The following is a 14,807-nucleotide window of genomic DNA, read 5'->3' as shown; positions in this document are numbered from 1 at the left end:
TATTTTCGAGCAAGACATCCTTTTACTTATGTCTCGGCATACTGTGTGAGGGCTTCTGTGGGCTACATTCCTAGACATCAGAAGACAGGATGCGATTTAGCAAAGGGAAACAAAGCACTCTCCCAAAGAGCGTTTCCATGTCCCCCCCAACAGGCAGTGGGACTGTCCACCCGCTTATACCTTTGCCAACACTGTGTCCTGTCAGTCATTTTTATTTCACTAATCTGATTTGTGAAAAAATGGTGTTTTGTTTTCATCTGCATCTTTGATACTCAAGTGAACATCTGCTCATAGGTTTATTGGCTTTTTTCTGCTCACTGCCTTTCAAGTTCTCAATATTTTAAGTGGATTTTAAAATTGCTTTTTATTTGTCATGAAGAGACAATTCCTTCCCAATTAAGCTGTGGTTATGAGGCCTTGTTATTCCTACCACTTAAAAGATGCTTTATGGGGACGACTGGGTGGCTTAGTGGGTTAAGTCTCTGCCTTTGGCTCAGGTCGTGGTCCCAGGGTCCTGGGATCGAGCCCTGTGTTGGGCTTCCTGCTCAGTGGGGAGCCTGCTTCCCCTTCTCTCTCTGCTCTGCGCTCTGTTGCTCTCTCTGTCTCTCTCAAATAAATAAATAAAATCTTTTAAAAAAAATAAAACAAAAATGAAAATATCCCTTATGCTAATTTCCAATTCATTGTCAGTGGCAGAAATTCCAAACTGTGTGGCTTGGAGTCCCTGCTTAGTAACTGTTAGCATCCCCAATCTACCTGCAGATGAACTCAGATTTACTCAGGACTTGCATATCCATGGGATATTCCATTTCCAAAAAGTTTGTGTCCGTTAAAGATGATGTACGAAGATTCTGAGATCTTCCTAAAATCCTTTCTACCTACTTCTTTCAAATGTCTCCTTCCCAGTGTTTTGATATTTTCTTAAAAAAATGGTGCTGAATTTCTCTCCTGTGCCTGCCACATGACATGGCATTTCTCAATTATTTTTCCTTGTATCCTTCTGGAAACAAATGTTTAAATAAGAAGATGATGATGTTGATGATCTTGGGTGATGCTGACCTTTGAGGACCAGAACCCTGATTCTCCTCCAGCACGGGGCCAGCTGCTGTTGGCGTCACACTTCCTTCTCTCAGGTGAGGTCCCTAATGGGTTCTCACCTGTTGCTCTAGCCTCTGGACCTCTGTTCTTTCCGGCCATACCCACGAGGCAGCCAAACCACAGGTGGAAAGGGACGCCCTCTAGGGCTGACTAGGTAGGAGCCCACGGCCAGGGCTGCACCTGGGCCCAGTAGTGCCAAGTAGAGGACGGGGTCAGAATTAGGCTCATGGGTTGAGTCCCACCCCATCCTGAGCACAAGCTCTGTCACTGCTCTGAAACTCAGTGGGACATTACTTGAGAAGCGGGAGAGTTGTTGAAGATTAATGTGGAGCCTGGTGCAGAGGTGATGCACCATGATCTGTATCTGTCACGAGGATCAAACCTAGGGAGCCCCGGGCCTAGCAGCACATGGGCCAACCACAGATGTTGACCTACTTCAAGATGGAGGAGCTGCTGCTCTGAGATGAGCAGCTTTGGATGCCCTGGGGTCAGTCCTTTGGCCCCTCCTCTATATGCTCGTCCCCTCTAGAATCTTCTCTCGTCTCATGGCTCTAAAGCACCATGTGCTCCCGACCTCAAATGTGGACCTCCAGCCCAGGCTCTCCCACAAACTCCACTCCCCTACCAAGATGCCAATGCCGGGGCGGCAGGAGCACGGCTGTCGGCATCCCTACCTTCAGCACCTCGGACAGAACCTGGCTCAGGTAGGGTCTGGGTAAACACTGAGTGAGCACACGAATGCCATCAGGTAAACTTAAAAACGCCCCTAGGAAGCAAGAGTAAGGCAAATCGCACAATGACGGGCCCCTGGTGGCTCAGTGAGGAGCGCCTGTGATTCCTGATCTCAGGGTCAGTTTGAGCCCCACAGTGGGTATAGAAATCACTTCAAAAAAATAATAAAATCTTTTTTTTAAATCGCACAATTGATACTATTCAAGTGAAAAGATGTTTTTAACGCAGGAGGAGAAAATAGGAGAGTTTATAAGGCATCAGCGACTTTGCGGGGTCCTTCCCTGGGTCTCGGGCCCGGAGCTCTGGCTCCCTCATCTCCGTGCAGGGCTGGGCTCAGAGGCAAGGGCTCTGGATTCATATCCTGCTTCTGGCGACTTCCCAGCCACGGGACCCTGGGTGAGACTTACTCAACTCTTCTGCACCTCAGTTTCCTCCCCTGGGTAGTGAGAGATAGTAAAGGCAGCCAAGCTGCTCATGGGTCTGTAAGCCGGGACTTAGAGAAGATGGGGATGGAGAAACTGAGGGAGGCGTCACGCCAGCGGGAAGCTGTTAGCACTTACCGGCACATTTTGGTGGTAGAATTAAAAAGTTTCACTTTGTAGCCGCTGTTGCAAATGAGCAGGAAGAGCTCCTTGGTGAGCGGTGGGTACCAGACCATACAGGTGGGATAGTTGCCCTGGTCGGTGCGGTGAATGTCCAAGATCTCCAGGTTGTCTCTGCAGCTCTTAAGAAGATTATATTCAATCTGCAGAGGAGGCCAGATAGACACACATGAGGCTTGAGCCAAAGAAGGCAGTCAACAGTCCTGTTCTGGGGGACAGTACTGGTCCCCCTAAGAGAAGACTTGCCTAGACCCTCACTCCTAACAGGCTGCCCTGATGAGCATTCCTTATGAGCAAAGACAATGAGCTGCTCTAAAAACACAATGCTACTTACCCCTCCGGACTCCCCTGCCAAGTCATACTGTTGTGCCCATTTTACGGGTTAGAAAGCAGAGGTTCATAGAGGTTCGGTGGGTTGCTCAAGGTCACATAGCTAAGAAGTGGTAGGATGAGAATTCAAATTTAGGTCCAACGGACCCCAAAATCTGAACTCTCACAGTTGTGTCCTACCGTCTCCCTTACCATTATCTCGGGAACTCTTCAAGGATAGGAATACATTCATACCTAATCTCTATACTTGACAGTCATAAATCGGTAGCTTGCCGAATTTCATCCACCGGCAGGTTTTGGTGGCCAGACCATAACGAATGGATGACTGGACGGCCAGTAAAGGAGAGAAGGGAATGGAAGAAAGGGAAGGAGCGAGGAACAAAGTTTAGATGCACAGATACAGATCTTCCTTGACTCGGGGTGGGGTTACGTTCCAATAAACTGTTTTAAGTTGAAACGGTCATAGACAAAAATGCACTTAATATGCCTCCCCTACCAACCCCCACAGCCTGACCTGGCCCACCCTAATTGTGCTCAGAACACCGAAGTGAGCCTACAGTTGAGCAAAATCACCTACCACAAAGCCTGTTTTATAATAAAGTGTTGACTACCCCATGTAATTGATTGAACTCTGTCCCAAGCTTGACAGAACGGCTTGGCTGTGTGGGTACAGCTGGTGGCCGGTGTGCTGGCTGTTCACCCTCATGGTCGCACGGCCGACGGGGAGCTGTGGCCGCTGCTCACCATCACACCAGAGGAAGGGACCACAGATCACGAGCCCGGGACAAGAACCAAAATCAAAATGCCAAGCGTAGTTTCTACTGTAAGGAGTACTGCTTTCGCGCATCCTTGAGAACAAGTGTCGACTCAGAGAGCTTTATGCTACCTCACTGTACATTCATTTTCTCCAACAAGGACCCAGACTGGGGGCCTGGTTCTAGGCCAGATGCCAGGGACCCAATCTCACAGGGGTGAGGTAAACGGACATTGAACAGCTCACCAAGAGCCTGTCCCTCCCGAGGCTCAGCAGCCTCGGCTCGTTGCTGTCCAGATGAACCCCAAACAGGAGACTGCGGATGCTTTTGCGATGAGAACGAAGCCTTGCCAGGTATTCCCAGACCCGGTGTCCGTTTCTGACTACCACCATGTAAACGGCCACAGTAAAATACACGTCCTGAATTGGAGCCAAAGAGCAGAAGTTATTCCTTTTTCAGTTTTGTAACTTAAAAATCATCACCATGTTTTCCATATTAATGCTGCCTTTAGGGCATTTTATCCAAAAGGAGATTTTAGTCTGTCTGAGCAAGTAATAAAATCACACCCATTTTATAGATGGGAAAACTCAGGTTAAAAGTAGATAAGCCACAAAGGTAAGGGGGGGGTTAGAAAGCATCCGCCTGACACCGGGGCCTTCTTTCCGGTCCCCACCTCATTCTGTGTGGAAAACTGAAACCCTGACTCTTTTTGCTTTCGTCCTCCCTTCTCTGTATCCAGCCACGCAAAATGAAAAAGGTATGATTTCCATGGCTGAGAGTGAGTTGGGGGTGTGCGCAAGACCAGCCTAAAGGGAAAGGGACACCTAACTTGGGAGCTGCAGGGGCCCGGAGGCTCGGCGGCCGGCCTATGAAGGTTTGGAGCACAAAGACCAGGGTAGAGGCCGGGCACACAGGCAGGGGTGGGGGCGCAGCAGTGACGTGGCAAGCAGCGGTGGCTCTTCCCCCTCACCCAACATCAAGGCAGGACGAGCGCATGGCAGACCAGGAGAGCTGGCAGGAAGAGAGAGGCTAAAGGTCTCAGAAAATCTTTACTGAGCTTAAGAGCCCTATTCATAGAGGGAAGGAACGGAATCCAAAACACCGGGGGAAGATGGTGCTTTGAGATACATGAGAATGTCATCTTGTCAAAAATCAAAGAGAAAGATGAAAGAAGGGGACGCCGAGGAAGGGGTCCGGAAACCAACACACCGACATGAGCTGTCAGGATGGCAGAATCCCCGCCTGCGCGTCCTGAGGCCTAGGCTCCTTTCGAGCGACAGTCCCTCCTCTCTCTATAGAGGCCTTGTGGAGATAGAGTTCACACCGCACACAGTTCACACCTTTAAAGTGTATGACTCTGTGGTTTTCAGTGTATTCACAGATCTCACCACCACAATTTTAGAGCATGTTCACGACCCAAAAAGAACCCCGAATCCATTAGCACCCCCCCCTCGCCCGCACCCCCCCCCCCATGCCCTCTCTCCCTTTTGGTGGTAACAAGGTTGCTAGATTCCCTGGACAGTTCCCAGTGGAAACACTTACAGCAGTCGCCATGTACTGGGAGTCATGGGAGAAGCTGATATGAGTCACGCTGGTTCTGGAATATTTGAAAGGCTCTGGGATTTGGTTTTCTAAGGACATTGCATCAAGAATGTAAACTGTCCCCTCTGTGAAGCCAGCTCCAAGAAGGGCTCCTGAAATCACAAGCCAGAGTACAATGCTGGAAAAGGGACTTCATTCCTTCAAAAAACACCGACTCCAGGCCAGGCTGTGCTCTAGGAGCTGAGAAGACAGTAATGAACGTGACAGACCAGGACCCCCGGAGAGAAACGGAAAAGCATGGGGCTCTGGGGTGAGTGTTCAGACACTAACTAGGCACCAAGAGCCGCAGGGTCCAGGACAAGGCGTCTCATCTAGCCTGCTGGGGGGAGCGTGGCCAAAGTAAGCTTCCTGGAAGCTGTCACAGCCAAGGGCACAGCCATCTGGGTCTGTTTTTGACTTGGAGCCCAAGATAGGCCGATATAATGAAAATACCTTCAGGATTGTAGGTTAGACTCTGGACGCCCAGCCCCTTCTCAAAGACCCTGCTGAAAAGGTACTTTTTCTCCTCATAATCCCACACTTTGATCATCCCACAGAAACTGCCAATGGCGATGAGGGGCTGGTATGGGTGGCAGGAGATGGCACAAATGGCATCCTTGGGCTCCACGAATAACTTCTCAAGTTTGGTCCCATCTGCCGTTAAGTGGTACACTGTCGCATCCGACGTTCCAATGATAAGATTCCTGTTTGCCAAGAAGGGACCCGACAGTATCAGTGTTTGCGGCGCATGGGGCACGGAGGCTATTCTGCTTCTAATTGCACACGAAACGCCTCTGTCGTCTGCAATTTAGTGACATTATTAACCCAGCGTCTCCAAAAATATACTACCAATACCCAACAGCCTCCATTTGCAAGGGAAAAAGCCCACATTTCTACATGTAAATGCAGTCGTTAAGTATGCAGATGGACAGTCAGTTGTACAATTAGCTAATCTGCACATGCAAATATTCATTTGTGTATGCAAATATGGAGTGTGGTGCACACATACAGATGTGCCTGCAAATGCTGCAAGGGTAATTAAGCAAACTCGCAGATAATTCAGTCTTGAAATGTTATGGCTATTAATTATCAAATGCCTTTAACCGCAGCACTAGGACAAACTCGGCTTCGGGAGAAGATACCAAGCTCCTGCAAAGGCCTTCAAACACAACAGAGACTGCAGCTCAGGGATAAAAGCCCTTTCCAGTTTCCAGTCGCTAAAGATCCTTAATACGCATAGAATGCTTCATTTTTAAAAAATGACTGAACGGTGATTCTAATCAGCTGCGGAGATCCACCTGCGGGCCCCCGAGAAGGACCGAAGAGGAAATCCCGCTCTGTCCCGTGTCCCGGGAGCAAGGTGGCCATTCCACTGCGTGCCAACCGACAGAGAGGGCAGCAATCATTTCTTGGCCATTCAACGTTCTAGATTCATTAACAACCTACCTTACAATAAAAAGGTCACCTTTTAGAGTGCAGTCTGGAGGATAGTTTGATTTTTCGGTGGGGGGAGCTGCTGGGGTCTTGGAAAACGACAGGGTCCTTATGGAGCTCAGTTTGAAGTTGCTGTACCAGTTAACAATGGACAGGGTCCGATCGTAGAACTTAATGTTACCTCTAATATCACCTGTGACGATATAGCTGAAATGGAGAAAAACATCTGTCTGGGAAGGAACAGTAGTAACTACCAGGTACTGAACAGATAATTTTGTGTCCGGCTCTGCACTCCAGGTGTTGTAAAAATTTCACTATAATATTGTCCTACAAGGTTGATTTTATTGTTGTTTCACTTTACATCTGGGAAACGAAGCCTCTGAGAAGTTGAGAAATTTGCTCAAGGCCCCAGGTGGGGGGGGTGGTTTGCCAGATTTAGCAAATAAAAAATGCAGGACGCCAAGTGAAATTTGAATTTCAGTGAAGCAAGCAGTAATCTTTCAGCAGAAGTATGTCCCAAATACCGCCGGGGACCGACTTCCACACGGCAGCCCCATCAGGCCCCATGGCTAGACTGTGCGGGGATCCAGGTGTACCCAATGCAAAGCACATGCTCCTCTCTCTTCGCCCCGCCCTCCTACATCAGCCAAGGGCAGTGGCAGTGGGCGGTGACTGACATTCTCTGCCACGAGACCACAGAGGACACCAGAGTCCGTCCACCAGCCCTCTGAAATCACACAGCTTGGCAAAAGCACACAAGCCGCGTTACGGGAGGGCACTGCTGTCAGAGCCATATAAAACCCTGTCCGGTCGTCACAGCCAAAGGCAGTGTCGCGTGACAAAATGGCTTTTATTTCCAGTCCTCAGATCTATCCCAAATGGGCTTTTTCTTTTTTTTTTTTTTTTAAAGCTTCTGGCATAAGTCTAATCACAGTGGGGGGGACAGGATGGGGAATGAATTTCCTCTTATAGATGCAAAGTGATTAAATGCAGTTTCTGATTAATAAGCGAGGCAGGTGGGCAGAGTAATTGGCGAGAACATCGTTCACTGCCCTCTGCTGGAAAGAAATGGCAAAACAGGCCAAGTGTTTTCAAGATCTTGGTGGGCCCCCCGGTCCTGGTTGGGTTTTATTTACCATGGAAAGAGGGGAACCCAGGCCTGGTCTTCCCTGGGCCCTAGCCCCCTAACTAATTAAAGGCTGATTCATCATCAGCTGCAATTCTACTATCGTCTTTTCCGCAACCCTGAGTGAGGACAATTTGCATTTCTCTTTGTAAAGACGTGCCAGGACCTCACTGCTCTCTGGATTAAAAGAAATGAAAAGGAAAGCAGGGCTTTGGGAAAGCAGATGGCACAGTGACTCTGACCACGTGTGCACGGTCCCTATCATGAGGCAGAGTCCTCCGTCCCTGTGGGGAACTTCTCAAGCATCCAGATAACGACCATTTTCATTTAGAGCTCCTCTGTGCCAGACAAGGTACTAGAGTTTTACGTGGCTTATCTCACAAAAATTCTCATAAAATCACTCTGAGGGAGAGGGTTGTCATGCCTGTTTTGCAGGTGGAAAAATGGAGGCTCAGCCAAGTTAAGTTCCTTGCCCCGAGTCGTTCAGCAAGGAAGGGATACGTCTGGAAATTGAACCCCTTTCTGTCTGAGACTAAGGCTTTTTTTTTTTTTTTTAAAGATTTTGTTTATTTATTTGACAGAGAGAAATCACAAGTAGATGGAGAGGCAGGCAGAGAGAGAGAGGAAAGCAGGCTCCCCGCTGAGCAGAGAGCCCGATGCAGGACTCGATCCCAGGACCCTGAGATCATGACCTGAGCCAAAGGCAGCGGCTCAACCCACTGAGCCACCCAGGCGCCCTGAGACTAAGGCTTTTAATGACACTCTCTGAGCTCCCATAGTCTCTCCAGCCAGCGAGCTTTTAAAGTCCTGTTGTATTTCACCTTTTCATAATGGGTGTTATTTTGTAATTAGAAAAAACAATACGGGGCACCTGGGTGGCTCAGTGGGTTAAGTCTCTGCCTTCAGCTCAGGTCAGGATCTCAGGGTCCTGGGATCGAGTCCCACATCAGGCTCTCTGCTTGGCAGGGAGCCTGCTTCCCTCTCTCTCTCTCTCTGCCTGCCTCCCTGCCTACTTGTGATCTCTGTCAAATAAATAAATAAAATCTTTAAAAAGAAAAAAACAATATAGCTATTTATGTTATTTTCTTAAAACTAAAGTATGTAATATTTAGGGTGAAAATGACTGTAATTAGTGTGAAAGGAAAAAAAACAGTTTTTGTTTCACCAACACAAAGGGATTTTTTAAAAGTAATACATGGCCATGATTTTTTTTAAAAAAGCAAACCAATTAGTACAAATGAGATCATGAGAAGAGGGGAAACCACCCCCACCCTTGCTCCCACTTCTCTGGTCTTTTCCTCAGAGATACCAAACATTCCCAGTTAATAAGGAATTTCCCCAGAAATATTCTCTGCATATACAAAATATGTGTGTACATCCAAAAAGGTTTTAACATACTTTGGTAATCACTGATAGCTGCTTTTTAATTAAGTTAATTACCGATCCACTGTAGTGAGCACAGTGAGGCCCTCTTTCTGCAAATGAACCAGTTTACAAGGTTTGATTTGAGGGAAGCCCGCAGAGGCGGAGGCAGACGACGTTGGGCGGTGGATGTCCCAGACAACCAGCTTCCCTTCCATTGTTGCGGAAAGTATTTGTGTTAAATTCAAATGAAAGACTGACTGGCTAAATTTTCCCACGAGCTTGTTGAAGGTCTGCATTTCAGAAGACAGATTATAAGTTACGTTGGTATACATGTAAAACAAAGCATTTGTCAATAGGGTCTATTTTGTAATATTACATTGATTTACAGTAGGAAAAAGATACAATTAGAAAAACCAATCGCTAAGAAATCTCTCCCCCGTGGATTGCCACGGTGCAGGCCATTCTGAACCTCTGAAGGTGTGCTAGGAGCGAGTGAAGGGCTGTGTACGGGGTTCATTAAACTGTCTGCTTAAAGCAAATGAAAAAGTGTTTAACCAGTTGTTTATACCTGCTGAACTTCTCTTACCGAGGTTTCAGAGACTGATAAAAGAAACTAATGTCCCTGCCTTGTGCAAAAGCATGTCCGGTTGTAAGATATCACAAAATAATTATCCCAGTCTTATAACTATAAACTTTTCCCATAAACTATTTTCCCATCAGTAGAAATTAAGTACTGTACACAGACATGCCCCTGACACCTCAAGAAATTTGTGCTACATAAAATAAGGCATGAGGGCCATCTTTCTTAGGCACTGTCTTGGAGACGAAGTATAGAAAGAACCCAGAGTGGTGAGTGGAGTCCTGCAGTGAATGTTCAGTGAATGAATCAGTCAAAGAAATGTCTTCATTTGTCACGGGTACAACAAGTTTGCTGCCCCCTTCTCTAATGACACGGAGAGGACCCTAGGGCTCACCTCTTCTGCCTAGAACACAGGAGGGTCAGGAAAACAATAACTAGTCAAGGGAGGGCATCTGCTTCCATACAAGGCATTTTCATGGCTTGTGGGTTCTGTATTTGCAAACTCACCTACTCACAAAAAATTATTTATAACCCCATGGGGCACCTGGGTGGCTCAGTGGGTTAAGCCTCTGCCTTCAGCTCAGGTCATGATCTGAGGGTCCTGGGATTGAGCCCCGCATCGGGCTCTCTGCTTAGCAGAGAGCCTGCTCTCCCCAACCGCCAGCCTCTCTGCCTACTTGTGATCTCTGTCTCTGTTAAATAAATAATAAAATCTTTAAAAAATTTATTTATAACCCCAAAATCAACCCTTGTGGCCCCTTCATGATTGTTTGCAGATGTGTGCATATGCGGAGTGGCAAAAATTTGACTCTCCCTATGCGCACGTCCCCAGCTGAGGTCCAGTGAGGACATGCTCTGCCGTCTTCTTCCAGCTTTCAAGCTGTAAACAAGAGTCCTTTCCAGGGTCTGCTTAGCGCCACGTTGTTCATGTTTTTGAGGTGCTTTTTGTTAGTGAGGGCAATATTTAATGCCAAACACGGTACTGAAAGGCAGTCTAGTGATGTGCCTTCCAGAGCACATACCTGAGTTAGATAAATGTCATTCAGATATGAGTTCCAGAGCTGCTGGCTGTGAGCACTAACACATCAACATTGTGTATTAAATACGGTGTCTTCAAACGAAAATACACGTAATACAAGGTTCTGTATCTATCTGTGGGTGAAACTGTTGTGACCCGAGGCTGGCAGGAACCCAATCTTGTACTTCTCCTAGGACCGATGACTTAGTATTCCCTGAGGTGTGCAGAGACTTTGTGAAATGGAACTGCCACGCATAATGAGAATTGAACTTTATTGTTTGATAACTTTGATTTGTGAAAAAGAGGTTTGGACAGAATCATTTCTCTTTGTATTCATCTATCTCAACTTTTTTTTTTTTTTGGCATTCCCTCTTAAAAATAAATTTCTGTAAATCGTAATAAGAGTGAAGAAAGGAAGCAGAAGAAACACCATAAGGTGCTGACTTAGGGCAGATTACATGGGTGTCAAACGCAGAAATTGTGGCAGGAGACGGGACCCGAGGCCCACCTCAGATATGATTATGGCCCCAGGCGAGCCGGCAGGCAAGATACCTGTTTCCTCCAACACCTGCTGCACCGCCTTTCGACTGGCTCTGAAACGTCTAAATAGCCAAGATCACGTTTATTATTCTGAAAACTGGGTAGCCTAAAAAGGAGCCACTCACATTCGACTATTTATTATATCACTCCCAAATAATTTTTCATTCTTTGTCCTATGAACACATACATTGGTAAAGCCATCACTTTTTTGGGTATTTTCTCAGAGTAGTCAAATTTCTTTTCCATAATATTTTATTTTGAATAATGTTTCCATTATTTTCAGCTGACGATTCAATATGGTAAAGGACCCAAGTAAAAATGTCAAATCATTTCCCCACGGTGTAATATCAAGACATACAAAGGGTAGCCCGGAGTGAATAAGCTTACACATATTTACTCTCCACAACATCTGACACATAAAAATGCGGGAGGCATACTCACTTTTTCTGTTAAACGTGGGGCACTGTGAGCAAGTAGATCTCCCTCTTCACACTGAGGGGAACAGAAAAAATAATCACTACTACAAAAAGACCTGGTTTCTAAAAGAAAGAACTACTATAACCACAAAATCAAAAGAAATGCATCTAAACAGGGCCAGAGCTTTGCAACCTCTACAGATAAGAGAACCTGCTGCCTCAAGGAACATCTGAAAACATTCTGAAAGAAAAGCAAATACGTTAAAAAAAAATGCCACAAACGATTGTGACTTTAAATGGTAGTAAATGAAAATCTGAATGCTATATTTATATGGCATTAAAGCTGCAATAAGTCCTGGAAGAAACAACTAGCACTGAAAATTGGTGATTGAAATCAGTGTTTTTGTTTTGCATTTTTAATTGAGGTAAAATTCACATAACATAGAATTAGCCATTAATCATTTTATGATTTTTTAAAGATTTTATGCTTTAAATGTTTTTAAAATTTAAATTAAATTAATCATAAAGATTTTATTTTGAGGGGCGCCTGGGTGGCTCAGTGGGTTAAGCCTCTGCCTTTGGCTGAGGTCATGACCCCAGAGTCCTGGGATCGAGCCCCACATTGGGTTCCCTGCTAAGCAGGGAACCTGCTTCCCCCTCTGCCTCTTGTGACTACTTGTGATCTCTGTCAAATAAATAAATAAAATCTTATAAATAAATAACGATTTTATTTTGAAGTAATCTCTACACCAAACAACTCTAAGATCAAGAGCCACGTGCTCCGCTGACTGAGCCAGCCAGGAATTCCAACCATTCGTCATTTTAAAGTGTACAATTCAGGGACATCTAGTACACTAACAATGCTGGGCACCATCCTCTCCATCTGGTTCAGGACATTTTCATCACCCCAAAAGGAAGCCCCCCTCTCCATTAAGCCATAATGCATGCCCCTCCCCTAGCCCCAACCACCACCATTCTGCACTTGTCTTAATGGATTCCCCTCTTCCGGACATTTCACATCAATGGACTCATATAGCACATGGTTTGTTGTGTCTGGCTTCTTTCCTTTATCATGATGTATATGCGGTTCATTCATGTTGTAGTGGGTGTCAGTGCCTTGTTCCTTTTTATGGCCAAGTCATAGTCCGTTGTACAGACGGACCACATTTTGTTCATGCATTCACTAGCTGATGGACATGTGGTTTGCTTTTGGTCACTGACAATCATACTGCTGCTATGAACGTTTGTATGTTTGTATTTGTCTGAGTGCCTTTTTAAATTCTTTTGGATTCAAGGGCGCCTGGGTGGCTCAGTGGGTTAGGCCGCTGCCTTCGGCTCAGGTCATGATCTCAGGGTCCTGGGATTGAGTCCCGCATCGGGCTCTCTGCTCAGCAGGGAGCCTGCTTCCCTCTTTCTCTCTCTACCTGCCTCTCCACCTACTTGTGATTTCTCTCTGTCAAATAAATAAATAAAATCTTAAAAAAAAAAATTCTTTTGGATTCAGGAATTGCTGGGTCATGTGGTAATTTTATGTTTAACTTTGATGTTTTTTTAATCTCACGATTCTGCCCTATGTCAGTATATACATTGCTGATCTGTTTGCTAATTCCTTTCTAAAAGGGGGTAAAAACCAAGGTCTTGAAAAACCCTGTATTTTTTTAAACCTGTTAAATACATTCAAATAAATACTTTAAAAAATTAAATGAAATTTAAATTATCTGCTTCTGATTTAATACACTAGTTTCCAATGAGTCTAAAGTAAATGTTATAATTAAATCAAAGCATTTTAATACATATTTATTGCTTCTAAGTAGATACTGTACTGTTACATTGCCAAAACATCTGTACTCAGGGAATGAACACATACTTGTCCCTACATTTAAGACAAATCAAAATATTTCTACTTACCCACAAATAATATATTGCCTGTGTTTTACTGTTGCTCACCAATTCTTTATTATTTGCTGGATTAAAAGTAAGATAGTTCTGAAATATAAGGTACAGAAATATATTATATTACAATAAATTTTCTGTTTCTCTCTGGCTAAGCTAAATGTTAAAAATAAATAATAGCTGAGTAGGAATATAAAACAGAAAAGACAACAGCATTTTGTAAGCAAAAGGAATAGAATTTAAACACTGAGTGTTAAAATTAATGGTCTCAAATGTGTTCCCTTTCTTATTTAGTCTTATTTATTATAATTCATTGGAACAAGCAAAAGTAGCACAATATTCACTAATAACCTTTACTCTGTGTCCTTTTGGACAAAAACTGCTGCATACACATTTCTAAATTTGACAAGGCCACAAGGTAACTTGGAATGAATGCCAAATACTGGAAAGAGTTTCTGATTCCTGCCAACACGGTGAATAGCCTGGACTGCCTGGCTCCCTTCCCAAAAATCAACCCTGCAGTAACTATGCAAGTGAGGAAACCACGAAGTACAGAAGCTGAACAACAGCCACACCACCACGGAGCTCCCCAGGGAGACTGAGGCGCGTGTCCTGCGGGGGTATGTGTGTGGGAGGGGGCGGCTACGGCCTGAGGTGAAGGGATGCAAGGGGCAGCCCTGGGAGACAGCTTCTAGAAACACGACTTAAGTTCCATTCCTGCCACCTCCACACCATCACCTACTCCTTGCCTGCTCCAGGAATGTGAAGGACCAGTGCCAATGTTTGAGAAGTAATTTCAGGACAGCTCAATGGCCTCAGCAGGGGTGGGGAGGGATAGGGAAGGCGGGGCGGGGGGTTGCAGAACGGTTGGAAGAAAATGCATGGACAAGTCCTCACAAAGGCTGGAAATCAGCCTCAAATCACTGCGATCTGTGATTCGATTAATCAGTTAATCTCGTTAACTTTGCCAGATGCCAGCAAGAAGCAAAAGTGAGTCTTCCTTGGAGGAAGGTACCATCCTGAGCCTCAAATTATTCCTAGACTTTTTAAAGCATGACACTGGGCATCTGATGAAACATAAGCAGGCATATGAAAGAGACATTTCCAAATGACTGACAACTGAGGGGGAATCAATCGTCAGCAAGAGACCCCAGGAGATGCAGGCATAGCACCAACACATGCAGACTTGACAATAACTGTGGTCACGATGTGCCAGAGAGTAGAGGGCACGATGGGCAATCTCAGCAGTAATTCTCTTTTTAAAAAGAATCAAATAGAAATTCTAGATCTAAAAAAAAAAAAAAAGATTTAAAAAACCTCAAAAGAGGATTTAACAG

General features: G+C 45.4%; 1 protein-coding gene across 1 annotated transcript in view; it reads right to left on the bottom strand.

Annotated features, from left to right (window-relative positions):
* Positions 1-14,807, bottom strand: part of CFAP251 (cilia and flagella associated protein 251) — a gene marked incomplete at its 5' end in the record, with an annotated part of 63,257 nt that overhangs the window by 32,579 nt on the left and 15,871 nt on the right. Inside the window, 8 exons of the mRNA XM_059138990.1 lie at positions 2,391-2,575; positions 3,763-3,936; positions 5,060-5,211; positions 5,552-5,802; positions 6,545-6,739; positions 9,099-9,313; positions 11,603-11,653; positions 13,486-13,563. Of these exons, the coding sequence (XP_058994973.1) occupies positions 2,391-2,575; positions 3,763-3,936; positions 5,060-5,211; positions 5,552-5,802; positions 6,545-6,739; positions 9,099-9,313; positions 11,603-11,653; positions 13,486-13,563 (1,301 nt within the window). The remainder of the gene's footprint in view (positions 1-2,390; positions 2,576-3,762; positions 3,937-5,059; positions 5,212-5,551; positions 5,803-6,544; positions 6,740-9,098; positions 9,314-11,602; positions 11,654-13,485; positions 13,564-14,807) is intronic.

Source organism: Mustela lutreola, chromosome 11 (assembly GCF_030435805.1).
Source record: "Mustela lutreola isolate mMusLut2 chromosome 11, mMusLut2.pri, whole genome shotgun sequence".
NCBI lineage: Eukaryota > Metazoa > Chordata > Mammalia > Carnivora > Mustelidae > Mustela > Mustela lutreola.
The sequence above is the reverse complement of the archived record's forward strand: the minus strand, read 5'-3'. Positions and strand labels throughout refer to the sequence as shown.